Genomic DNA, 27660 nt, shown 5'->3' with positions numbered 1-27660 from the left:
AACTTTATTAAACGAATCTCAAAAGATGAAACGTGTATGTACGAAGAGCCATAGTGACGTCATATCGACAATTTCAGGAGTCAAGCATTAAAAAACGCAGCGGCACCAAAATTTGCGCATTCGAAAAGTTTGTCGGACTCATCGTAAGGAAGGCACTCACAAAGTCTTAAATGTATATGTATCAAAAAAAAATTTGTTCGCCGGCCTGGGGACTATAAGGAGGATTGACATCTAAAACTATTTTATATTGTTAAATGTTTAAAAAATAATACTGGAAAATGGAAAAAAGAGATAGAAAGAAATTAGAAATTTAAAAAGTCTTTATTGGTCAGGACCATCGAGAGACATAGAGACGGAACCAGGATTGAGAAGATATGTATTACAAATATTCTTATTGTGGAAGTGTTGCAGTATGTCGGGGTGCAGGTATCTGTTGATGACGGCGGCGCACTGCAAGTCTGCGGTGGCGTGTGCTAGTGGTGAGGTTAGCTGGTGCACTCGCAGCGGGCGCTCCGAGTGCTGCTGCAGCGCGCGCGCGGGCGGCTGTGGGCGCGCGGCGGCGGCGCGCAGCAGCACCAGGCGCGAGCGCAGCGCCCGCACGCGCGGCACGTGGGCGCGCGCGCGCTGGATGCGCGACAGCGCCGTCTCCAGCAGCGCGCGCGCGTACTGCGCCGAGTGCGGCACGCGCCCCAGCAGAGTGCGCACGCACAACTCCACCTTCTGCGCCCACGTGCGAGCTGCCTGCAGCCCGCCCAGCCCGCGAGCGTCGCCGCCCGCCATCAGAGTGAACATGTGCCGCGCCACGGAGTTCTGCAGCTCCTCTTCGCTCGCAAACTCCGACAACTGCTCGTCCAACTCCACCTTGAGCTCGTCTGGTGCGAATCCGATGCAATATAGTGTGCCCGTCAAACCTGTAATACATATTTATTAATACTCCTTTTAATAAGTACAAATTATGCTTTGAGAAAATTAATCTGATCTCTTACCTCGGTCTTCCAAAAGAGCCACCATCTCCAATGCTATCGCGATTCCTGTTTCGTAGCCTAAGAGGTAGAAGTTATTTTGTAATTGCATCTTCTTCAAGAGGACCTGAAATTAAATGATGTTTATAAAAGTGTAACTCGAAACCAATTTTTACAAGTCCAAGTAAGTTCGGGAAAAGAGAATTACATACGTCAACGAATCGCTTAGCGGTCTCTTGCATAGTCTCACGAGGGTGGTCGAGCCCCGGCTGCAGTACAATGGCGGGCAGCTTGAGGCGCTCGCACAGCAGCCGGAACCGCTCGTGATGTCCCTCCATGCCCGGCACTATGCACAGGTAGGTTTGGGTTGCGTCGAATTCATCGTCTCTCTGTAAGAGATAGGAATAAAACAAACAATAATGTTAAGGAAAGAACAAAATTCAAATTCATGTATTTATGTATGACCTGACAGTAACATCCACAATAACTTAATTTTTAACCCCCGACGCAAAAACGACGGGGTGTTATAAGTTTGACGTGTCTGTGTGTGTGTGTGTGTGTGTATGTGGCATCGTAGCTCCCAAACGGATGATCCGATTGTAATGCGGTTTTTTTTGTTTAAAAGGAGTGTCATTCGGGAGTGTTCTTAGCTATGTTTGGTGGAAATCGGTTCAGGTCTTCAAGGTCATCAGCTCGTTTGTTAGGTGTGAGAAGAATGTTACACGCTCAGTTTACTTGCAAGCATGTGTGGGATCTGAAATTTGAAACACTAATGTCTTCTGGAACCACCGAGCTGGTCTGCTGTTAGGGCACGAAGGTAGGAGACGTAACCCTGAACTGCCTTTTAGTAAACCCATCGAGTTTGGGCTCGTTGAATTTGTCTTGACTAGTTCTCTTCAATTGACGAGAACCTGATACTGGAAATGGGATGTGGCGGATGAAACCCTGGAATGCCGGAATGAAACGGATAAACCGATTTATATCTTCGCTGAAAATCTAGAATGACCAAAGGTTTATGTTTCCTCAATCTGTGCAATTCTCCCAGAGCCAGTATGTTATGAGGATTGTTAAACAGCATCCTTTGTCCGAGATCGCATAGAGCGACCCCATCTTAAAATAAAAGAAATTAACTGAAAGAAGAAAAAATTAAGGAGCTCCTTCAAAAAGCATGAAATAAAATTAAATTATAAATTTAAAAAAACCCCCGACCCAAAAAAAGTACGCAATTATATAGTATGACAAAAGGTTAAAAACGCTAAACCCTATAAAAAGCAAAAAATAACTTTTAACACTACGTAAGTACCAACTAAAGCATGTCAGACTAAACTAAATTATGACGTGTCGGGGGACCGCTTTTTACCTTCAAAAACACTTACATAAATCAAATGATACCTACCTAATTACAACATTCGTATAAAACAAAATTATATACAGTTATAAGTAGTATATACTTAATTACTTCTAACGTTAGGCTAATAAATTAGAGCGGTCCCCCGACACGACAAAATTTAGTTTAGTCTGACATGCTTTAGTTGGTACTTACGTAGTGTTAAAAGTTATTTTTTGCTTTTTATAGGGTTTAGCGTTTTTAACCTTTTGTCATACTAATTGCGTACTTTTTTTGGGTCGGGGGTTTTTTTAAATTTATAATTTATAGCCATTAAAATAGGATGAATATTTACCATCGAAGAATTGTTGACAAGGCTGGGCAAACAAACGAAGTCTGTCGTTGCGACAAGTTCATCTCCGTCCACATACGTAAAGAAGGTAGACAAGCCCTTCTCATCTTTGAATTCTGGTTTGGTGATTGAATTTTCTATTTGTTGTATCCTTAAAAGAAAATAAAATTATTAATTACATATTCTCTTAGTTAATTCTGCAATCACCACATGCAAACTACAGTAGAACTAATGTAAGCATAAAATTAATTTATCTAAGTATGTTATAAGAAACCATTTTTCTTTTTTTGCAGGTACTAGTGCCTTATACCTGCCTATAGTATATTTTGTCCCGGTATGTAAGTAGTTTTTACGATACGAGGGCGAAGCCGTCAAAGCCATGATAATTAGCTATTCAAGGAAATACTTACGTCTCAACTGTCAAGAAAGGTATTTTGTTTTCGTCGAACACAATATTATAAGTTAATTTCAAATATTGAGATATTTCTTGTATTTTGTCATTAAATACGCCCAATTCTTCCAAAGTTGTATTCTTTTCCAGTGTCTGCTTGATAGGCGTCCCTGTAAACATGTTTGTCTCTGTTAATGTTTATCTCGACTGCCTCGTTGGTCTAATGGTCGCTCGATTTCTATGCTATGACTGAGGTCTCGGGTTCGATTCCCGGGTCGGGCTGAAATAGCTTTGTGAGTTTTATAAACTTTCACAAATCAGCCCGTAGTCTAGAAGTTGGTGATCGATTCACCCGTGTATCGAAGAGCACGTTTATGTCGGTCCCCTGCCTGATCTCTCTCTTGGTCATTGATGTTCATCTATCATTATAGGTAGGTAGGTACGTATTTTTTTCCTTTCATAATGACAAACTGTTAATCGTCATCGTGACCGTCATTTCCTGTAAGTCTACAACATGTTAGGCGAAAAAGAGAGATGCTAGTGCTACATGTCTGTCTGTCTGTGGTATCATAGCTCCCGAGCGTAGGGTAGGGTTGCCAGATGGCCGGGAAATCCGGTATTGTCCCGGAATTACGTGTCTTGTCCCGTGTCCAGGAATTACATCTTACAGTCCGTTATCGTATAGTTCCTTTTTGTCCCCGCCGAACCTCAAAAATCTCTCTTTATAAAATCATTACAATTGTTTGTTCTTAAGAAGTGAGCCCAGATTTCGCAAATGTTTTACCTGCAAGGACTGCAAAAACAGACTTCAAACTTGCGAATTCTGAACAAAGGCAAAACATATAGGTTTTTATTTTTAATATTTTTTTCGTAATCCTCGAATTGTCCCGGAACTGAAGTACCTATCTGTATCTGGCAACCTGTTCAGACAAGACGAGGCACGTTTGATGAAAATCGGTTGAGCCGTTCAGGTCGTGGATGGTGAAAGAGGGGAAGAATAATCGAAAGTCTGCAAATATACAGAAGTGAGGTGAATTTCAAAAAACTTAATGTGTTTTTTTATTACCTATGGTACCTTGTACAGTTAATTTTAGGATAAGATAAAATACCTGCAAGAGCAACGATTTTTTGTATAAGCGAAGTTTGGTGTTCAGAAACGGTGCTCGCAAGAAGCACGTGCTGTATTCCACGCAGAGCTTTCTCGGTCAGGTCAACCGCACCTCGATACAATACCACCTCGTTATTAGATTCCTGTGAAAAGAGTAGGTACCTTCTTTATTCATTCGTTTTGAATAATTATTAGCGTTTAAGAAATTAAATATCAATGATTTTGTATTATTTCATCAAGTTTTTGTAGAAGCAACTGACGGGCACGATTTTGCTATTTTACTTAAGAGACATACGATTCACATGCGACTGAGATCCAATCACGACTCAATTACGATTGAAGCGTATGCGGCATTCCGCTATTTTTTCTTTTAGATAAACGTTTTTATCCGTTTCTGTGATACCATAATTATATAATTAATAATAAACTCTTTTGCAAAAGATTGTATATAGTTATCTCTACCCATAGACTAAATAGCGGCCCATTAATCGACGACCAATCGAATGTCGTTGGAATACGATTGGTCTTATCTATATTAGCAGAATGCCCGCTAAGGTTAAAACTGCTATTGGGATTCAATTTCTATTCAATTTTGGAAGTATTAACTTAGCAGAATCGGGCCCCAGGTCTGTCGTTATAGGTATGTTTTAATTGCCTCGTTGGTTTAGCTGTCACAAGCGCGGCTGCTGAGCACGAGGGTTTGATTCCCGGGTCGGGCCGAAATCGCTTTGTGGGTTTTCAAAACATATACAAAGCAGCACGAAGCCTGGAAATTAGTGATTGATACTCCCGGAGCTCGTAAATGTCGGTCCTGCGCCTGATCTCTCTCCAATCGTGTCGGATTGCCGTCCTGTCGGGCTATGAGAGTGAAAGAAAAGTGAGTGCACCTGTGTCTGCGCAAATTCTTGTGCACTTTAATATGTCCTACGTAGTTAGCTAATCTCCTTATATGAGAACAGCCCCCGTAGCCGATAATTGGCTAGGAGGGCATCATCATCAATAGGCATGATGCCTGGGTTGAAAAATAATGATTCTAATTAGTCCGCATTTTAGACTGGCTAAAAATGTTAGACACACAGGTACCTATTTCCTTACTTTAACAAAACATTAAATATTTAAGTATTAAGATATAGGTAACGCAACAAAGATCGAGAGTGGGGGCTCGTAACGTCACGTCTGTATGGTAGTCAGACGTGACCTGACGTAACACAACATTTTATCGTGTTATCTTAGTTGATTTTAGTTAGTGAGAAAATGTAAAAAATACGTGTACATTATTTTAGCGTTATCTAAATTATTTTTTTTTCAGTCATCATGCCTATTATAAAGAGCGAATGATCCTAGACAAAAAAGACTTTGTAGTTGGTTGGTGATGACTTTGCTCGACCATATCACCGGAGCTTATTCAAGCCAATTCTTAAAATACCTGAGGCTGAATCATGTGAGCTGAATTCAATGTAGGTACTCACGAGGTTTATTTCAGGCATCGATAACATTGTTGCAGGCAAGTTGTTATGTACTCGACCAAGGATCACGTCCTTTCCAATAGTATTAGTACCGGTGTTCAATATCGCAAAGTATCTGTAAAAATAATAATGGATTAAAAAAAAAACAGAAAGGTCAGCCATTTCATGGAAATAAAGAATTTGCATTGAATGTGCAAAAAAAATTGAGACAGAATTCCTTGTTAGAATTTCCTTGCTACTGGCAAATTCTAGATTTATGCTCGTTTCAAGGCAATAGACCCCCGAATTTGTGTATCTATTTATCATTTGAAGGAACACAATATAATCCTAACCAAAAGAGATTAATATGGCGTAGAATACTCACTTGATATCTTTACATAACTTCCTCGATACTAAGTCCAAAGTGTTGAGTTTAGTTTCGTCAATGTGTTGCTGATTGTCTGCTAGCGTGACGTAAACTCCTTCCACTGGGCCGAGGCGCTGGGCGTTACTGACCACTGCGGAGATGTCCGACTCCTTTGATAACTCGTTCGACATTACTTCCACTTTCACGTCTAACTTCTGCCAAGATCTGAGTAAAATATAACTTATTTAGATAGTTCATCCTGATTTTTTGTACAACTAAGGAAGACAATAGATAAATTTACCGTAGTTTTAACCGAAGGTAATTTAATGATATATTCTTGAAATGTAAACAAAGCTTTTTAGCTCCTCGTTGTACGAGTCTGTCGCCTAGCAGCAAGCCGAATGTTTCATCGTTGCTTATTATTAGATGACAACCATCAGCAGAGCACTTCAATCTGAAACATATACGGGTAATGATGTCTACACTGAATAAGTTTCATTGAGATATGTAGCAGGTATGTCGAAAATTAGGTATCATTTTGATATATCAAAACCACAAAAAAATCCGTTAGGTACCTAGGTACACCCGTTTTCACCACCTGAGAACTTCCTCCCTTGTTTATAAAAATCATATTGATTCGATTGTGTTGTTTAACAGATCCAATTATTTAACTACTACCGTGCCTTTATAGGCATGTTTAGCTTTCGGACCCGCCTAGGCGGATTCATAGGCTATATACTAGATACCTAATATGTAGGTATATATGCGTAAAAAGAGAACACTATTTTTGTTTGTAATGTACCTTTTTGTTTGTCGTTGGGTAAAAAATGCTATTACGCATGCCCTTCCCATCGGGAGACGGGAGAGGGGTATGTGGAACTCCCCGGCACAGAAATTCCCGGTATACCTACCCACTAAAAAGGCCCAGTGGCACTCCAACCTCGCCTGAGTGAAGGGAGTCTAGGAATTTATGGCGTCCAGTCCCTCACCGGCCATTGCCCGCCTAACGGCAGGCCTCTCGTTTGTTTGTACCCATCCTAAAGGCTTTGCAACTAGGTATGGATATTTTAACCGGAAAAAGTTACATTGTAATCGAATGCAAAGCCAAAAAACTTGTTTAGCTAAAAGGGGATCTGTCGTCATAGACTAAAGATACGGGAGCCAAAACAGACCGATAGCTAAGTACTGCCTGAGCTTTGGTGAACAACTTACGTAGGAAATGTTTCTACGTTCTAATCACACTGAAGAAGATAGTTTACTACACTACGTACCTAGGCTGTGCTGGCGGCAGTTGTTCGTGCATCCTGAGCAGCACCCTGCCGCGGTGTCGGCTGGCGGCCAGCAGACGGAACGCGCGCGCGGCCTCGTGCGGCGCGTACGTCACGCGCGACAGCGGACGCACGTACCCCGCACGGATGCCCTCACTTATCATGCGCTGCAAAGCCTGACGTGTAGAAAACGATAATTATGTAACATCATCTAGCCTCCAAGTACACCGACAACAAAAACGTCAATTTTTCTTAGCAATATGATTAGGTACGACACACCCGATATACTCCTCTTATGTACTCGCTTATGAACTATCTTATTTACTGTAGTATGTACTCTCTTATTTCTTACGTATTCTATTATGAACTCTCTTATATACTCCCCTTATGTACTCCTCTTACATACTTTTCTTATGTACTCTCTTATGAACTTTCTTATGTATCCTTCTTAAGTACTCCTCTTATGTAGGTACTGACAAAAGCTCAGTACTAAGTACAGTACAGCAATACTAAGTACCTACTCTATTTTCAACGTGTTAAGAATTTGCTCTCCTCTCCGAGCAGGTCTGTCTGAACTGAACGGATCCTTAGTCCCCATTGAAGTTATAAATAATTATTATTATATATTATGCTTTTAAATAATTATTTTATTATTACTTACCTTAATATCTTTGTTATCACTTTCAAAAATTGTTGTGAAATCGACAGTACTATATGTCCTTCTTTTAGTGAGATTAAATAGTCCGAACTGAAAATCGTCTTCTTGGTTATGAAGTCGTGACACATCAAAAAATACTCCGTTAGATGCAAGACAACAAAGAGATACCTGTGAAAATGAAGCATTACAGAGAGAGATGTAACAAATCTAAATCTGTGCTAATATATTTTTTTGTTGTTGCCTTTACTATTAAATACTTAAAATTCACTGTTGAGAAGCTGCACTATCCCCAAGTGACTTATATTAGGTATATGCTGTCCGGGTATGACAAGAAGTTCCCCCAGTATAGGGCTGCCATCCGTCCGGGTTTCCCCGGATTTGTCCTCGTTTGGAGGCCGTCCGGGGGCCGTCCGGGCGGGGTTTCAAGAAGTGTCCGGGGAAAACCCGGACACTTTTCATGAAAGAAGCACCTCATTGAATTTAAGTATATGTTAATAGTAAACGGATTACAAATTAGGTATTATATTGTTTAAAAAAAATCGTACTCGTTCGGGGAAAAAATGCGATTTACGCCAAATGTCCGGGTTTTTTTTTAATGTTTGTCCGGGTTTGACGAAATTCGAGATGGCAGCCCTACCCCAGTATGACAAGAGGTTATGAAAAAGCCAGATACAACACATACATAACGTAACATCAAATTAATAATATTGAAAACACAAACTTTTGTCAAGTCTCTTTTCACTGAGCTTATAATGATATCACATCCTTCTCCTTTTGTACCATGGAGGACCATGTCTTGGAAACTAACATCACGAGAATTGCCAATGTGTTCAGCTGAAAAAGAAAATTATAAAGGAAGTATGTAGATACAATATAAAAACTCACCCTCAAAATGTCAATCCATGTAGGAATAGCAAGAATATTAATAAGTAAATGAAACAATTTGAAATATTAACGTTCAAAGACAAATAAGGTAGGCAAAGAAACCAAACTTTACATAATAATATCCCTATAGATGTTTAAAAAAAATATAGCGACGGATTTTCTTTAAAAAAAATACATTTAAAGCAAGAAATAAAAGGAAGTTCACCGTTCAGACATGTGACTTTAGTATTTCACTTTACACTTGGTATTTGCAATATGTAACTCGTACCTTTCAATCCTGGGAACAGTTTGAGTAGGAATCGTTTCTTCTTTATATCACTAACGGTAGTGTATACTTGGCAGCCGTGAGCCAGTACGATTGACAAGACAGCTTGACCTAAGGTCCCGGCTCCTCCGTGCACCAACACAGTTGTATGGGGTTGCAGCTTCTTGCATAACTTATGCATGTAACTTGTTTTGTATAACTTAATTCCCTTGAAACACATGGAGAGATAAATTAAGTTTCTGATATCGGTCGGTTGTTGAAATTTTTTTTTTACCGACGCGTGCCCTTGATTTTTCAGAGCTACCGTTTTTTAAGAAAATTAATTTATAAAAAAAATGAAAGCATAATAAAAAAAAAACTTTCGAAGTCAGATCACTAGGTATAAAATGTAGTTCTTTGGTAGTTGGTTGAAAACTGTGCAAAGGAAAACCCTCGTCGATACAGGTATACTGTCTCGTTGGTCTAGCTAGTCTCGGGTTCGATTCCCGGGTCGGGCCGAAATCGCTTTGTGGATTTTAGAAACTTTCACAAAGCAGCCCAGAGCCTGGAAGTTAGTGATTGATACACCCGTGCATCGGAGAGCACGAAAATTTTGGTCCTGCGCCTGATCTCTCTCCGGTCGAGTCGGATTGCCGTCCCATCGGGTTATAAGAGTGAAGGAATAGTGAGTGCACCTGTGTCAGCGCAAATGCTAGCACTAAAATATGTCCTGCGTAGTTGGCTAATCTCCATAAATGAGAACAGGAGGCTAGGAGGACATCACTCACGAGACAGTAGAAGGCGTGCGCGTAGGCGAGCGGCACGGTGGCGGCGTCCTCGAGGCTCCAGTGTACCGGCACGGGCCACAGCAGCTGCGACTGCGCGCGCACCACGCTGCTGGCTGCTCCACCTCGCACCAAGCCCATCACGCGAACACCACTATTACAAGAAAATTAAATAAATTCTTCTTGGAGAATAATTTTTCATGTTCCCGAATAGTAAGCTCCTATTGCAGTTATAGAAGACGTTCTCTTTAGTAATGCAATTAAATAAACTGTGGTACTTAATGGTTTCATCGCCTTTGGCTTTAGTGCGTTAGTGTAGGATATGTACTCATAAGTACCTATTTATAACAATAGTTGCATCATGGTAAATCACTGTTTCTTAGCATGATTACTAGAAAAAACCTTGGTGTTACTTTCTGACGTGGTAACGTTTTTAATGTAGAGAGTCAAAATATTACTTCTTCCATATTACTTACCTTTCCGTGGTCCCACTGAAATCCATTCCGTAGTCATTTATAACGTTTTGTCCAAATGACAACGCTCCACCAGCCTTCTTGATGTCATTATAACTAATACCAGCGTAGTGAACCTGAAATAATATTTTCTTGTAACAACCGTCCAATATAATTACCTATTCAAAAGCTGAAAATCGATCAATCAATTTCTGAGTAAATTTTTTTAATTGAAGATATACCTTGACTTTGAGTCCTGGTTCGTTATTCTCTGTCGCTTCGACCCACGAGAGTGAATCAAAATCACCGAACTGGTTGCATTGTAAAGTCACATTGCTTACAGGCGCAGAGTCTACCAAAGAGGTATAGTACTCCCCTCCCCATTGGTTCTAAAAATATAAAATATAAATCATATGTGAAACAAGAGTTGTCTACCGTGTTCATTTGCCTGCTGCTTAAAAACAGTAGATAAGCAAGATCTTTTGTTTTTAAAGATTGTGATCTTTAAAAACAAAAGACGCTCACGCTTCTACTCAAGCAACTCCAACAGAATCCTTCTCAGGATGTAGACTGAGGACTGCACTCGCGGAGTACTCACGCAAACAATAACTTCATCAACTCATATAAAAAACAATAACTATTGTGGTACAAGTGACCCAAGTTCATTAAAACACTTAAAATAAATCAAATTCAAAAAACACTGAAAGGGAGAAAATAAAACTCTTGAAATTGTTTTATTTACAACTTCTAGAGCCGTGTCAAATGTTTTTATTTGCACTGTTCTTGTGTTTTATAAAGTTTGTGGATTTAAGAACGAGCCCAGATCATTAATTTTGTAAATTTTTTGCTTCCTCGATTTGAGAAAACTCTGACACTTGCTACGTGATAACTCGATAAGAATATATTTTATATGGAAAGCAAACATGTAGACATTCTTACATTGTACACAACGTTATATGCCAGTTCAACATCTGGTACGTCGCTGCAGTAGAAGCTATCCATGCTCTCTTTGCCGACCATGATCAGCTGGATCTTGTTACCGTTATCTTGTTTACGCCAACCGCTCACAAGTTCTTTGAGTCCTGGCAGTGAGGGGTACGGCGCTATGATCAACAGGCGATGTCCCGCGGACAGGTTATTGCGTGTTGAGATAAGGTACGGGATGTCGGCTTGGGATCGCACTGTGGTGGTGGTTGTGGCGACAGGCGTGGCAGCTCCCCAGCGGCTCAGCTGCAGCTGCGACTGCTGCTTCTTGCCGTCGCGAACTATTCTGTGCGCGGAGACCACGCGGTACAGAGACGAGGGGCGCGCGCGACCTCCGAACGTGTCCTCCTCGCTCACTATGAACTGGTCTCGTTGCAAAGTACGATGCAGTAACTGACACAACTGTGAAATTAGGAAAAGCCTATAAAGTTATGCTCTTAGGTTTTTCTTATAATTTGACATAATATATACATTTTATAATTTGCTTGATTTCATATTTTGAAAACCATAAACCAAAGTCAAGTTTTGATTTTTACTTACTTCATCATCAGTTGATAGGTTTTGTACGAGCACTATATCAACATCTTTTAGTTCCAAGTTCTCTTGTTGTTTTATTGCAGAAGCTCGGCTTATTTCCGAGTATTTAATATTGAGGCTAGAAATTTTCTTCAGAGCATTATCAATTTCGATTAGTTCGTTAACTATTCCAACTGCATTGAGATTTGTTTTACTCAAATTTTCCGCCACAATTTGCAGGTGAACTTCAAGAGAAGATGACGCCTGCAACAACACAAAGTAATAGTTAGTTATATCTTATTTCTTTCATTATAGTTTGCCAACTTCGATGCTTTACAGATACTTACATCTATTTCTGTTTTGAAAGGTATAAAATTCAGAGACTTTAGAACCATTTCTTTATTTTTCAAGAGAGGCAGTTTTTCATATTTTACGTTATGTATTATGACTCCTCCGCACCTGTAAACAAGTGAGCATGTCAAGATATTGTTTGGAGAAAATGAAATACCTGATTTCAAGATCTATTCTTACTTCGTATTGTAGTACTGATCAGAGACATCAGCTTTTAATGAAACTTTGAAGTCCGAAACAGCAGACTGTTTCACACATTTAGCATGCTGGTCGACATCGATGGAGATGCTCCTGATGTGCGTGGGCACCGTGACGGCGCGGTGCGGCTGGCGCAGCATGTTGAGCTGCAGCAAGCCGTCGAGGAACGTCACCCAGTTGTCGCGCCACGCCAGCGCCGCCGCGCTTAGCGCGCTGTCACACCCCTCGATGCTGCGGAACTCACCGCTGTGCGAGAACACAATGCAAGTCATTTAGTTTTACCTTTCTTTTAGTTTCAATGAGAATAAGAGCTCATAATAAATTATTTATAAAAGCAATTATTTTTATTACCTGTACGAGTAATCTCTTTCACTCAATAAACGATAAATATCATCTTGCGTGAGCTCTATATTTAATGTGGTATCGCTGTCATAATTTGGTTTTGATTTTTCAGTATCAAATATTTTTATACCACCACTGATGACTCGAGAATCCTCATTCAAAACCTGTGAAGCGATATTATTATTAAGTTTTAACAAAAGTTATTGTTTTACCAACAAAAGTTTGGATAAATTGATAGGATGTACTGCTGATACCTCAAATCTGCCAGTTCCTCTCTGGAGAGACAGGTTTAGTCGAAGCTGTCGCTGGTCGTGTAATATCGGCTGCGAGATCAGATGCAGGTCAGTGAACTCCACCGACTGCTGCTTCTTCGGCTCGCCGGCAGTCATACAGAACACATCCCACACCAACACCAGGGTAGCAGCATACGGAAATAACGTTTGCCCTGTGGATGGATGCATTTATCATTATGATTCTTTTCATAAACGGGTTTAGAGCTTCTGAATTCGTCTTATGTATACATATAATTAGCTGGTTCTGAATTCAACAGCCGTACAGGTCAACCGACCCAACGTATGCTAGCTGTCTCTGCTTAACGTATATCTGTTGCGTCTGGTCCAACGGGACCGAAAATAAAGACGCACAGTGCTCACTTACCTCTTATTACGTGTCCTTGCAAGTAAGCGTTATCATCATCCTGAAGGGAAGTCACGTAGTTGCAGGAAGCTGCTGTCGTTCTGTTAGTTGAATTATAAATGGGAATCGACCTAAAAAAGAATGTTAGGTATTATTACATTTAAAAATCACCGACAGAAAAAAACGTAAAAAATGGACTCTTGATAAACTTTTGTTTTTTTACCGCATCTGTGTATTGCAATGTGACACAAAGTTTGTATTAAGGTAAGATTGAAATTATTTTATTCTTCGTCTCCCGAGCATTTTCCCAACTATGTTGGGGTCGGCTTCCAACCGGTGTAACCGGATGCAGCTAAATACCAGTGCTTTTCAAGGAGCGATTGCCCTATCTGACCCCCTCAACTCAATATCATTACCCTTGGTTAGGCCAGTGTCAGACTTACTGGCTTCTGACTACCCGTAACGACTGCCAGCGATGTTCAATGACAGCCGGGACCTACAGTTTAACGTGCCATCCGAAACACAGTCCTTGATGTGTATATACTTAGAAAGTACATACAAACTTAGAAAAGTTGCATTGGTTCTTGCCTGACCTGGAATCGAACCCACGCCCTCATACTTGAAAGGTTGGTTCTTTACCCACTAGGCCACCACTACTAGCAATCAATATTAGAATCATTTTATTCTGAAAGTTATATTTTTCCTAATAATAAAATAAATCGCAAATATCTGATTTTTATCAACGTTAAATCCATCCAGAACCGAACCTAACCAGATTACCAACCTGCAGTTATTGTTATTATATTACCATTAATACTCACCATTTCTCAACATATGCCCATTTGACGAGATGAGATAAAAATGGTGTTCCCGTGGACACCGGCAACTCAACTTTTGGATACAGAACGTGAACTTTGGGATTGTATCCTTCCATAAACAATCTGAAAAATAGGCTTTTTAATTACAATAGCAGACAAATGAAAGAAATTCAACCAATCGCAAGGTAGGATCACACGTATTTCACGATCAGGTAGACGAAATGTAATTTTATGTCTTACACCGTGACCTTACAACAGTTTACTCACTTGCCGATAGCTTCGAGTACTAAGAAGGCGTTATCATTGTGCTTCCTCCTGGTGAGCGCGATGTTCTTGCAGCTCGGCAGCGAGCGCTTGAGGATGGCCTGCAGCAGCCCGTGCGGCGCCACCTCCACCAGCACCGCGTTGTCGGGGATCAGTCGAGAGGTCTCCTCGAATAGCACCGGACTCTGCAAGGTGTCTCAAAACAATTTTTGAAAACGGAAATTACATACTTACGATTTCCTTTAATCTTAAAACCCAATCTACGAGCACTTCAACATACATATTAGTCATTGCATTATAAAGTGAATAGGGATGTGTATCTAAAAGTAGGTAAACATATAATCCCAGTGTACACTACTCACGAGCAAGTTGTTGGTATGATATTCAGCAGAACAGAGCTTCGCTGGCGGCTCATCCCACTTCTCCTCCGGAACTGACGTCGACAGCCAGCGTTCGCTGCGAGGCTTCGGATCCTTGATCACCTCGGATAAATACTTGAGCAACTTCGGTCCTGTTAGTTATAAAAAAACTCGTCTTAAATGTCTCTGAAAAAGTGCACAACTACATATAATTGGTCATGGGCGTAGCCAGCTTTGGGCTCAGGGTGGGGCAGCAGTCAAATCCCCCGGGGGAGGGCGGGGGCACTCCGATTTTTTGTATCTTGAGCCGTTAATCTCAAACTTGTTAATCTCTTAATTTGAGAGGTTTACCTCTATTTTCAGGTACAGAAAATAAACAATCACACACAGGACAAAAGCTAAAAGTAAGGGCATATAGTTTCTGAATACGCGAGCGAAGCGAGCTCGAAATTTTTATCGGACTTAAACCAAATATTACGTAAAATTTAGCCCAAACGTAGGTACTTAACTTTTTGTTTGTTGACAAATGCAAAAAAAAGGGCATATAGTTTCTGAATACGCGAGCGAAGCGAGCGTGAAATTTTTATCGAACTTAAACCAAATGTTACGTAAAATTTAGCTCAAACGTACTTAACTTTTTGTTCGTTGACAAATGCAAAAATAAGAGCACATAGTTTTTGAATACGCGAGCGAAGCGAGCGTGAAATTTTTATCGGACTTAGACCAAATATTACGTAAAATTTAGCCCAAACTAGGGCATGCAATACCGGTTAACCGGTTTCGTTTTTACCGGTAAATCGCCCATTTTTGCGAGTTTTAAATTACCGGTAAAAATAATATGAAACCGGTAATTTACCGGTTTTTACGTCTTTCTGATAAAATATAGCAATTGTTCATTTAACGTCAAATCTTTGTTATGTAGCCTGAATATAATGTAATGTTGTATACATTACGTATTGTAAGAGTGTTATAGTTGCTGTTTTTTGGAAAAGTAAACTTGTGTGTCCTTAACTATCTCTAGGTTAGATACAAATCTTCTTTCTCATCTTAATTTATAAAATCTAAACAAATTGTATTCATTCGGTTATTCTGTTTTTCCTCATAGCTGTCAGCTCATACAAGGTACAAATGCTTATTGCTTATTTTACCTACTCTATGACCTTACTGAGCAAGGGCTTTTACTTCACCACCATGTGGACAGCTCTGAGGACACGGTGGAGCACACAGTCCAGGTGTGCACTGCCTGGGAAGGGTACCGCGGTGTTGTCGTCGAGGCAATAGGCAGCGGTGACCTTTCGCGTCCTTCCCTGGTTCAAGCCATGGTCCGGAGCTAGAGGGAATGGGAAGCCGTCGCCCCTTCTGCGAAGCAGTCATGCTCGAGAAGGAGACGGCGGAGCGACTGCGAGTAGCACCTCTCATCCCAGCCGCTGTAGTGGACCAGGAAGACACCAAGGGCGCCAAGGGTCGAGAGACGACTCCCGGCCACCGTAGGCGTCGGTCTGTGGGCGGTGAGTTCGGGTGGCTCATCGTTCCACCGTCTGCATAGACAACAGACCCGTGTCAGTGGCGCGCGTTGTTCCACAGGCTCCTCAGGGAGATGTCAGCAAACCCAGTGGGGCCCAGCAGGGCCAAGGCCTGCCGGGGCCGCGGGATTGTTCGAAAGAGTTACCGCTACCCTGGTCCATAAAACACCTACTAAAAAACATGGGTTTTAGACAGAAAGAGTCTGTCATTTGATGATTTACCATAAAAAAGGGCTTTCCCTTCAATGAAAAGTATATTTTTTACGGTAATTCTTAGCGTTTATCCCGTCTTGTGACGGGGTCGGCTTTCCGTATCTTCCTTCTCCAACTTCGCTCTATCCTCCTGAATAGACATCTTCCTCTTCGAGTTCGCAGATTTTCATGTCATTCATTACGACACACAACCACCACGGTTTCGGCCTGCCTTTGCGCCTTTGACCGGGTATATTGAGATTGAGTATCACATTCACACTGCCGATGTCCTCAGGTGTCACTCCTTTTTACATGTCCGTACCATCGCAGCCGTTTTTCTTGCATTTTGTCGGCGACATCGCGTACGGATGTTACTGACATGTTTTTTGTTACGGCCCACGACACAAAAAACGTTTACCACCTTATACTTTGCATATTTATTTAGTTTTTGCTTTAAGACTACCCAATCTTATTGTTATAATATCACATTTTAAAAAAATTACAAAAATTACCGTTTTACCGGTTTACCGGTAAAAATATTTTTATGTTGAGTCGTCCCACTCGCTTCAACCGCGTCCACGACAAGTGGGGGCGACTGTGACGTCGTGGTGCAACGGCTCGCCGCGTATGCGCCGAGTCCAGAGGTCAAATCTTGCTTATGCGCACCGGCCGCGCCCACGCGTTCTTACTACTTTAATTCTTATTTGCTTAATTGTACTATATTGTTATATTTAAAGTCATTATACGTATTTACATGTTATACAGTCCACTAGTATTATTTACTCCACCTGCTGAGCTATCGTCGTTACATATGGTCCTTCGAGCCGGATAAAGGTTCAAGATGGACGGCCCTCGTGGCTAAACACACAAACACACATGTAAAGCACTTGATAAGTCCCTACGGTCAGCTATCATGATGGGTGAATGGTGACGAAGTGTTGTAAGAAGCAATTTCGGTAAAAGATGTAAAAGTCGTAGGTGATACATGTCAAATAAGAATTTACAAATAATATGTTTAGTTGCTTAAAGAATAGTGTTTAATATATTGTAATCATAAAAGGAATTGTTACAACTCCAACACGAAGGAAATGACTCCTGTTGGCAAAATCTTAATACATATAATGTGTAATGCACTATTCAACTCTTTAGATGTAAGTGGACCAGGACAAACTGTTTGTTTTTTAATTTTAATGTTAATGAAAAGTAAGTATGCGGTAAAACGTTGTATTTTATTAAATGTTGTAAATAATTTAGAAATGATATTGTCGTTATGATTGAAGGTATGAAAAGAAGAAAAGAAGAAGTTACTGTTTCTGGTAGATTTTGAGTGGGTTGATGCGATTCAGGAAATTGAGGCCAAGTAGATGAATCCTTGAATAAAAATTGTGGTCCCGACCACCATAGCGAAGAAGAAAGTAGCTTATCTGCTCTGAGTCCACGCGAAGCGAGGTCTGCGGGGTTTTTTTGTGACGGAACGTAACGCCAAGTTCTACCCTCCGCAGTTTCCTGAATTTCAGAGACACGATGGCGAACGAAGGTCTTAAGTTGCGTGGGTGAGGCGGACAACCAACCCAAGACTATGGTGGAATCACACCAGAAATAGACGCCGTCAATATGTAGTGTAAGTGACTGACGTACCTTTACGTATAATCTCGAACTCAACAACGCAGCACAAAGTTCGAGTCGGGGGATGGTCGTTGACTTGACCGGCGCTAATTTGCTTGTAGCAGTAAGAAGGTGTATGTGAACCTCACCACTAAGCGATACGCTGCGGACATGCAAACAAGCACCATACGCCCTTTCAGATGCGTCGGTAAACACCTGCAACTGCACAGAAGATGATGATTCACACGTGATCCACCGACGCATCCTAAAATCATTTAAAAAAGGTAAGCTATTTTGAAAGCTGTCCCGTGGATGCTGAATATGTTCGGGAACTGGCTCATCCCAGGAACACTTTAGCAGCCACAGTTGCTGCATGATTATCTTGGCTTCCACTATGCAAGGAACGACCAAGCCAATAGAATCAAAGATCTGAGCAATGACAGACAAAATCTTACGTTTTGTGGCAATGTTACTGGAAGTTGCATTTGACATGGAGAAAGAAAAGGTATGTGATGAGCACCTCCAGTTCAGCCCTAATGTGTAGGGTAATGCTAAGCGGCGCTTAGCCATGTTATAGGAATCACCCAATATGTCAGGAGATTCCTTAAGTGGTATGCTAATTACGAAGCGTCCATCCGCATCACGGTAAGTGGACTTCAAAGATAATTCCTCACAAGAACGCTCTTCACGCGTGAGTGTATGTTTTGCTGAAACTGAGTCTGGCTTAGAAAAACGGTTTAAGTCTGCCTGCAAAGTATCAGCCAGCAAACATAAATGAGAAGAAGAATTTGATTTCTTGATGACTCCTGATAACAGCCATCCCAATTTGGACTCAAATAAAGTAGGCATGGATTTACCTAAGTCTATACGGCTAGTACCTAAAACGTTCCAAAAGACTTCAGCACCTACAAGAATATCTATAGAAGATGGAACGTAAAACTGAGGGTCAGCCAGGACTATATTGGTAGGTATATTTATATTGTGCACATCAATATATGTATTTGGTACACACGATGAAATTTTGGACACGACATAGCAATCAATATCGATGTCATATTCACTATTGACTGACTTTAATGAAATCGAACAACCTTGTGTACAATAAGAGGATTGATCATTAATGCCTGTTACCTTAGACTCGACTGTATAGGTGGAAATGTTAAGTTTACGAGCCAACTCCTGTGACATAAGGTTAGTCGTACTCCCGTTATCCAGCAGGATTCGTGCAGTATGAACGTTGCCTTCAGCATCCGACACATTCACCTGCGCTGTGGAAAGTAAGACAACTCGAGATGTAGAAAGGTGATTGACATGTATCACCTACGACTTTTACATCCTGGACCTCAATTGCTTCTTACAACCATTCGTCACCATTATTATCCCATTGGTGGGAAATCCTTAGCGAAAAGGGTGACTCATCAATGCGTGAAGTGTTGCAAAATTAAGGCCAGTACCGTACAGCCTATCATGGGCAACCTTCCTGAGCAGCGTCTGCACTTAGAATTCCCATTTCTAGATTCCGGTGTTGACTACGCTGGGCCCATCATGATAGCTGACCGTAAGGGTAGAGGATGCAGACTTATCAAGTGCTTTATATGTGTGTTTGTGTGTTTAGCCACGAGAGCCGTCCATCTTGAACTTGTATCCGACTTAACAAAGGAGGCTTTTCTGGCTGCCATGAACCGCTTTATTGCTCGCAGGGGGAAGCCACGCAACATCTTCTCCGACAATGGCACGACATTCGTTGGTGCTTTCAACGAGCTGGCTAGCCTGCTCTCACAAGACTTAGGGTTAAGTGTTATTGATCCTGGTATCAACTTCTCGTTCATACCCGCTTACACTCCACACTTTGGTGCAGTGGCGAAGGGTGGTTTAATGAAATAGGGAAGCCGCAGCAAAAAAAAAACTGGGGGGGGAGTACTCAGGGATGGGGGGGAGAGGTAATAGAGGTAATTTCTCAGTCCACCTTTTAGCACTGACTGAGAGACTGATAGTTTGAACATGTTTTCTCGAGGAATTCGGCAGATTATTAATATCTATAAAACTTTATTATCTTTAGTTAGGTATATTATAGTTCGGCCATTCAGAGAATGCGTTCCTGACACGTCGCGATTGAACTGACGACGTAACTTTGCAATGGCGTTGCAGTTACGATAAAAATATTTTTGCTGGTTGTTTACCGTTTTAACAATTGAGGAGCATTAAAACAACATTATTATATCAATAATCAATGAATGTAGTTACGTCGTCAGTTCAATCGCGACGTGTCAGGAACGCATTCTCTGAATGGCCGAACTATAACTACTAGAATCTGCGAAAAGTTGGCACTAGAAACAATACATTTTAAGTATTTAATTTACAACGGCCTGTTAGCCATTGATATTTATCGTAGGTATATGTTTCATAAATCCGTCAGGACGTTAGTAATTTTAATATTGACGTATTATTGGTAGGTAATTCACCCGAGCGGCGTGCCCGAGTTTTATAACACGTTTTTATTCTCAAAACTTAACCTTGAAAAATAAGTTCCTTCTTAAAGTTAATAATCTGTCGGAAAACAGTGTAATGCGATAAATGCTATCCTAGTTAAGTTTTAAAAGTAGGTACACTAAAAAGAAACCTGATGCAAACTGTCTACGTATCAAAATAAATAACTCATTTCAACGTAGGTCTCTCTATTTTCACTACACACACTGTACTCGTACTGAGTACCAGGTCACAGTGCGATCGCGGGGATTAGTAGGGAGTAATGATACTGCCAACTACTTAATCAAGATTATACAGTTGGCGAATACAAAAAATTATAAATTCCCAAGTAGGGTCATTAAATCGCGGAGAATCTTAACACCGCGATTCAGGATTTGCATAAAAATGCACAACGCCATCTATGTTGACATAATGTAACAACACTTAAACTAACATAAAATATTGTACACACACGAACTATGTTATTTCCAAATGATACGCACACTAATAAATTCAATTAAGTACTACAAAGAACAAATTGTTAATGATATTATCTAAAACAAAATAAGAACAGTGAGAGTGAATTTGTCTGATTTGTTTGTTTACATGTTTGAGAGCTCTAGACAGATATAGCTACTCTACTCTTGACGCGTTCTTTCTCGTTCACTCGCGAGTTTTGATTGGCTGGAAGCCGCTCCGTGAGCCGGCTTACCGCTCGCCCATATGCCGCGAACATCGCGCGGCGCGGCGTGGATGACGTCACGCAAGCGTAGTTTTGTATGGAGGAGGAAGCCGCGGCTTGTTTAGTAGGAGCAAAATGTTTCAAGTAATTTATAGACAATTTTTTTACGGTGGTAGGCGTTTTGTTATGCCTACATATTTAAATTGTGTGGTTTAAATGATTATATTAATTATACCTATACCTATATTATAACTTATACCTATGCTTCTTTCTTGAAATTCGAAAGGGAAGCCGATGGGAATCGGCTTATAAGGACGCCTCGCCACTGCTTTGGTGGCTTGTGGGAATCCGCGGTTAAGTCAACGAAACACCATCTTAGACGCATCCTTGGCTTAACGAATTTAACGTTTGAAGAGATGGCAACATGTTTAATTCAAGTAGAAGCTATCTTAAATTCCAGGCCCTTAACTCCACTTTCCGATGACCTTTCCGACCTTATTCCCTTGACGCCTGCCCACTTCCTTATTGGACGATCGCTCATCTTGTTGCCTCACCCACAGGTCCAGAACGCTCACGAGAACAACTTGCAGCGGTTCCGTCGCATCGAATGTTTAAAGCAACATTTCTGGTCACGCTTCTCACATGAGTACATTTTGTGGCTCCAACAACGAACCAAATGGCTCCGATCGTCAGGGGAACTTACAGAAGGAACCCTTGTCGTCATTAAGGATAAAGCTCACCTCCTCTGTTATGGCTTTTAGGACGGATCGTTAAGGTGCTTCCTGGTAGAGACGGCATTGCACGAGTCGCCGACATCCGCACACGTAAGGGTGTCATTCGGCGAGCGTTCAACACTATTTGCCCGTTACCCGTCGCCACTGCTGTTGAAGACACTTCAACGGGGGGAGTATGTTGAGTCGTCCCACTCGCTTCAACCGCGTCCACGACAAGTGGGGGCGACTGTGACGTCGTGGTGCAACGGCTCGCCGCGTATGCGCCGAGTCCAGAGGTCAAATCTTGCTTATGCGCACCGGCCGCGCCCACGCGTTCTTACTACTTTAATTCTTATTTGCTTAATTGTACTATATTGTTATATTTAAAGTCATTATACGTATTTACATGTTATACAGTCCACTAGTATTATTTACTCCACCTGCTGAGCTATCGTCGTTACATTTTATTACCGAATTTTTACCGGTAATTTTTGTTTTACCGAAATTGCATGCCCTAGCCCAAACGTACTTAAATTTTGTTTGTTGACAAATGCAAAAAAAGGGCATATAGTTTCTGAAAACGCGAGCGAAGCGAGCGTGATTTTTTTTTTTTTTTTTAAGACTCAAAACCCAAAACTACGTAAAATGTCACACAAATATACATTTTCATGAATGGGGGGACTAGGTACGACACACCCGATTTACATCCCTACGAAAACCCCCTCGCTCGCATAGATAAGTCGATAAAAATAAAGTTAGATAACGTATAGCAACGTCGCGCAGCTAAGCTTCGCGGACCACTCGGAATGCCTCCAGGGACCAACAGTGGTCCACGGACCACCGGTTAAGAACCACTGTGCTAAACGATCGTTCTATTGGACAGGTCGTACATGGCTGGGCAAGCAAAATAGCGAGCGCGGTTTTTACACTAGGATAAAATTGCATTTCCGAAATTTTGATCACATCTACCAGTTCCATCTCCTTCAATGCATTATTTTTTGGATTAGATGAATGGCTCAGCTCGCTTCGCCACATAGCACCTATTCTTTTAGGGAATACGGCTCGCTTTCAAATGACGCGCGCACCGCGCACGTTCGGGAACTCGAGCCTGCATTTTGTTTCGATCGCGCTCTTTTCAAAGTCGACAATTTTTTTGTGCAATAACTTACGGATAGTACATAATATGTACTATCATGTTGAACATATTATGTTGTTGATGTTGTTAATTAGAGTTAGTAAAAAAAACTTGTTTAATCAGACACCTTATAGCCTATAAGTGCCAGGGCCCAGGGTGGGGCAAGTGCCCCAGCTTGCCCCAGTGTGGCTACACCCATGTAACTGGTTGACTTTTGCAAATGTTGTCTGAACTCACCAGCATTAGCTATATAACGTGAGTGATATGCTATGTTGGAGCATGGAACTTCTTTAGCGAAAATTCCTTTAGCCGTCAACTCCGCGACAAACTCGCGCATCTTGTCAGCGGGTCCCGAAATAGTGCTGGACTCAGGTCCATTGTGACAAGCTACTTGGATTTCAGGAGGGCACATTGGAGAGATCTAAAAATAAAATAGTAATACTAAATTATAATTATTACACATTAGAAGTGAATGAAAATAAGATAAGATCACCTGTTCGTATCCCAGACCGATGGCGGCCATGGAGCCGCGTATGAAGGGAGTCTCGAGCGACACCAGGCCGCGGCTGTAGGCGGACAGTATCATCTCCTCCGCCGTCAGACAGCCGTCGGCGTACGAGCATCCCAGCTCACCCACGCTGTGACCTGGTTACACAATAGTGACTATGTATAAGTATATGTGTATGTATATATATAGTTATACATAGTATATATGTATGTATATATACACAGTGACAGTCGCCGCGCCGTGGCCAACAATGGGCTAGAACACTGTATATAAACCAATATAGAAGCTTGCTTATAAAGAAATTAACGTTGAGAAGCTTTTACCAATAATTCCGTCGGGGACAAGTCCCAGCTCTCGAAGGATATCAGTGAGACCAATCTGAATGGCAGCTATTCCCACAAAAGAGTGTAATATGTTGTCAAAAGTCTTTTCATCGGTTGATGTAATGATTTCAACAATATCGAGTCCTTTAGATTGCAATACTTTTCTGCATCTGTAATGAATAAATAGTTATTTGTAATAATTATAGTAGAGCATTAGGTTTGTTGTTTTATGTTCCTCTAATGTTTACAATACCGTTCTATAGCAGCAGCGAAGATAGGTATACGCATGAGTTGCGCACCCATGCCGGGCCACTGTGAGCCCATCCCGCTGTACACGAACCACAGCGGTCTGCGAGCATCGTCGAAGTACTCGGCCTGCTCACGCAGACTCACAGTTTTCTGTTTCTCATCAGTCTCTAATGAAATTAGAAACTCATAAATAAATTAATAAGTAATAACTGTTTATCAACAGCTTATATAAATATGAGATACAGATACAGGTTTGGACAAAAAAAACATTAGTCCTCGTATTATTAAAAACAAATCTTGCGATAAAGAACTCACGTAGAATTGTGAATCCTCTGCCCAAGTGTCCCGTAGTTTTTGATTGATGCGCATTGTGGAGCAGCCTCAGCTGCTCGGGGTCTATGGGGTTTGCCTTCAGATTATCCAGAACAAACTTCACGGCAGCCTCATGTCTCCCTGATATTGTCACTAGGTATGGTATACTGGACTTGTATCGAGTGGGATCCTGAAAAATAAAACCAGTGCATTCATTTCTGGAAATAAAAATGTGGTCCTTTTGACGTTTCTGAGAGTTGTAATTTTTTTCTATAATTATTTGTGCTATTATTAAAACATGATGTATTTTTCAGTACCTTAGGTTTGTAGTGGCCATTAAGCAGTACATGTGAGTTGACGCCGGTGACGGACAGTCCGTTGACAGCGACGAGGCTGCGCCTGAACCCCTCGTGCTCGGTGACCACGCGGATGCGTCCGTCACGCAGTGTTGCCACGTCCTGCCGCGGACTGCCACAATGCAGGTTGGCTGCTAGTTTACCGTAGTGGTATCCCAGCAACACCTGACAATAGGTTTTATTCTTGGAATTTTCCATGTCATACAATTTGTGAATTGTCGATCAACTGGTTTAGCGTGAATTCATCCATACGCAGAACCCGCGACACAAAAGAAGTTAATTAATAGTATGGAATTCAAATTATGTTTAATTTGAACATACCTAGTTTTCTAGTACCTTTGAATAGTATATGGAATAATTATACCTGTATGTATGCATGTATGTGTACCTTTGTGATGGCGGTGATTCCAGAAGCAGCTTCATTGTAGCCGACGTTGGACATAACGCTGCCAACTAGCAGAGGATCCTCTCTGTCCTTGCAGAACACCTCTTCAATGGCTTGCAACTCAATTTTATCAACCTCCGGTAAAGCTGCCAATTAATTATAAAAACTGTTTACAGGTACAGTTGAACAATATCCACATAAGTAGGTATAAGGGTTTTAAATTAAAGAGAGGCTAAAATAAATCTGTATTTCTGTATGGACTTCGATAGATATTGTTCTCTTATTTAGAAGGAAAAGAAAACAACTGTTCCTTTTTGCCACAAAGTTTTTCAAATATTTAGTTAATTACTAACTAACCTAAGAGTCGTGGTGGCCTAGTGGGTAAAGGACCAACCTCAAGTACGAGGGCGCGGGTTCGATCCCAGGTCAGGCAAGTACCAATGCAACTTTTCTAAGTTTGTATGTACTTTCTAAGTATATCTTAGACACCATTGGCTGTGTTTCGGATGGCACGTTAAACTGTAGGTCCCGGCTGTCATTGAACATCCTTGGCAGTCGTTACGGGTAGTCAGAAGCCAGTGAGTCTGACACCAGTCTAACCAAGGGGTATCGGGTTGCCCGGGATACTGGGTTGAGGAGGTCAGATAGGCAGTCGCTTCTTGTAAAGCACTGGTACTCAGCTGAATCCGGTTAGACTGGAAGCCGACCCCAACATGATTGGGAAAAGGCTCGGAGGATGATAGTTAATTACTAACCACAGCCGAAGGCTTCGACGTATTCGATAGCTTGCGCGGGTACTTTAGCTTCCTCGTAGAACGTTTTGATAAAGTTCTTGGTTTTGTCAACGTCTCGGTAGAACCCGTATCGAGGACCTGTCTCCCCAGGCAGCAGACCCGTAAACTCCGACTTAACGTGCAATACGTCGGCGTAAATTCTGTAACAGATGAATTAATAGAATTGACGCATAAAAGGTGATGCATGTAGATTTTTATCCAGTAAAATTGAGTGTGTATTGTTAACCTTAAAGCGTCTTTAGCTTTCTGCAGAAAAAGTACATTGATAGCTTCAGATATAGCGCATCCATCAGCATTCTCATCAAAAGACTTGGTTTTACCATCCTGGCAAAGATTTATAATCCTGCAACAAGAATATTGGATATTTAATGAGTATAAAATTAACACGGCATATTGAATTAGCAATCGGCATAGATATTACCTTCCATAGTGCACTGAGGACTGCGGATGCAGGCACAAGAAGGCGCCTCCGACGATAGCAGCCTCGCACTCGCCGCGACTCATGGCGAGGTAAGCTTGCTCTAGCGCCGCGGTGGAGCTGCAGCACGCCTCGTCGATAGACATGGACGGACCCTTCGCGTTCAGCCAGTACGAGATACGATTCGCAAACATTGTTTTACTACACCTGATTAACAGAACAAACATAGTTGATGAAGTCAAGCAGTGAAATTATTTTATAAGTGATTACCTACCTGTTTTCTGTTTTCCGCGGTTTCACCCGCATAAGTGAACTTCTTCCCGTACCTGGACAAAATATGTGTAGTGTAGCCTGTGCTACTCGGCAATAGCTTAGCTATAGAGCTATAGATAACTTCACCAAAATATAATTCATTATAAATATTGTATTCATCATCCATCATCATCCTCGGAGCCTTTTCCCAACTATGTTGGGGTCGGGTTCCAGTCTAACCGGATTCAGCTGGGTACCAGCGCTTTACAAGAAGCGACTACCTATCCGACCTCCTCAACCCAGTTACCCGGGCAATCCAATACCCCTTGGTTAGACTGGTGTCAGATTAACTGGCTTCTGACTACCTGTAACGGCTGCCAAAGATGTTCAATGACAGCCGGGACCTACAGTTTAACGTGCCATCCAAAACACTCTCATCGCAAAAGCCTCTCAGACGAGGCTTATTTGACCGAGCCGCTCAAGAGGAGCAATTTAATCTATCATAAAACTCACTTACCCAGATAGATTGAAAGTCCTAGAAGAAGCTTCATAGAAGCAAGTCTTTTCAGCTTCAGAGAAACATGAGCCGATGTAAACACCGATCTTCTTGCCGAAAAGATCATCTGGGTTGACTCCTGAAAAAACAATACATACATCAGGATTCAGAATAATCGCAATCACCTACTTCGCCATGACAAACTTTCGATATTCCGTACATCGGTATCATGAACATTCAAAAGAAGTATTCAGTAGGACATAATTCAAAAAACATGATTTGTTAAGATTGCCGTCCCTTTATATTTAAATTTGTATGTTTGTGCGATAACACATGGAGCTGTTGACTAAATATAGCGATATTTATTCTCGAAGCCGTCGCGACCCCAACAGGCTCGCGTTAGATGTTATGCAAAGGTGACAAAAATATAATAATACTGCATGTTTTTGTTTGTCCGGAGTCAGGTTTTCAGGTACCAAATGAATTCAAAATATTAAACTCATTATTAAAATTAAATTACGCGCCATGTCACTACAAGC

General features: G+C 41.4%; 1 protein-coding gene and 1 long non-coding RNA gene across 2 annotated transcripts; one reads left to right on the top strand and one right to left on the bottom strand.

Annotated features, from left to right (window-relative positions):
- Positions 1-302: 302 nt before the first annotated feature.
- On the bottom strand, positions 303-27255 carry LOC124639396 (fatty acid synthase-like). The gene is made up of 37 exons (XM_047176733.1): positions 27143-27255; positions 26377-26580; positions 26182-26298; positions 25917-26095; positions 25165-25307; positions 24738-24941; positions 24424-24610; positions 24113-24275; positions 23860-24029; positions 23522-23673; positions 23266-23449; positions 14716-14864; positions 14357-14538; positions 14093-14212; positions 13293-13402; positions 12890-13080; positions 12645-12799; positions 12276-12539; positions 12092-12203; positions 11769-12008; positions 11184-11630; positions 10487-10633; positions 10269-10381; positions 9796-9946; positions 9032-9236; positions 8600-8712; positions 7882-8046; positions 7224-7396; positions 6254-6406; positions 5971-6177; positions 5610-5721; positions 4142-4283; positions 3052-3202; positions 2645-2792; positions 1175-1351; positions 987-1089; positions 303-911 (listed from the first exon to the last, which is right to left on the bottom strand). The coding sequence occupies exons 2-37, from the start codon at positions 26565-26567 to the stop codon at positions 322-324; spliced, it is 6510 nt and encodes a 2169-aa protein (XP_047032689.1). The 5' UTR covers positions 26568-26580; positions 27143-27255; the 3' UTR covers positions 303-321.
- Positions 1232-3165, top strand: LOC124639397. The gene is made up of 2 exons (XR_006985464.1): positions 1232-1318; positions 2935-3165. It is a non-coding gene; the product is annotated as an uncharacterized LOC124639397 (long non-coding RNA).
- Positions 27256-27660: the final 405 nt, after the last annotated feature.

Source organism: Helicoverpa zea, chromosome 19 (genome assembly GCF_022581195.2).
Source record: "Helicoverpa zea isolate HzStark_Cry1AcR chromosome 19, ilHelZeax1.1, whole genome shotgun sequence".
In the NCBI taxonomy this organism is placed as follows: Eukaryota; Metazoa; Arthropoda; class Insecta; order Lepidoptera; family Noctuidae; genus Helicoverpa; species Helicoverpa zea.
Note: the sequence above shows the minus strand (reverse complement) of the source record. Positions and strands in the feature narration are given on the sequence as shown.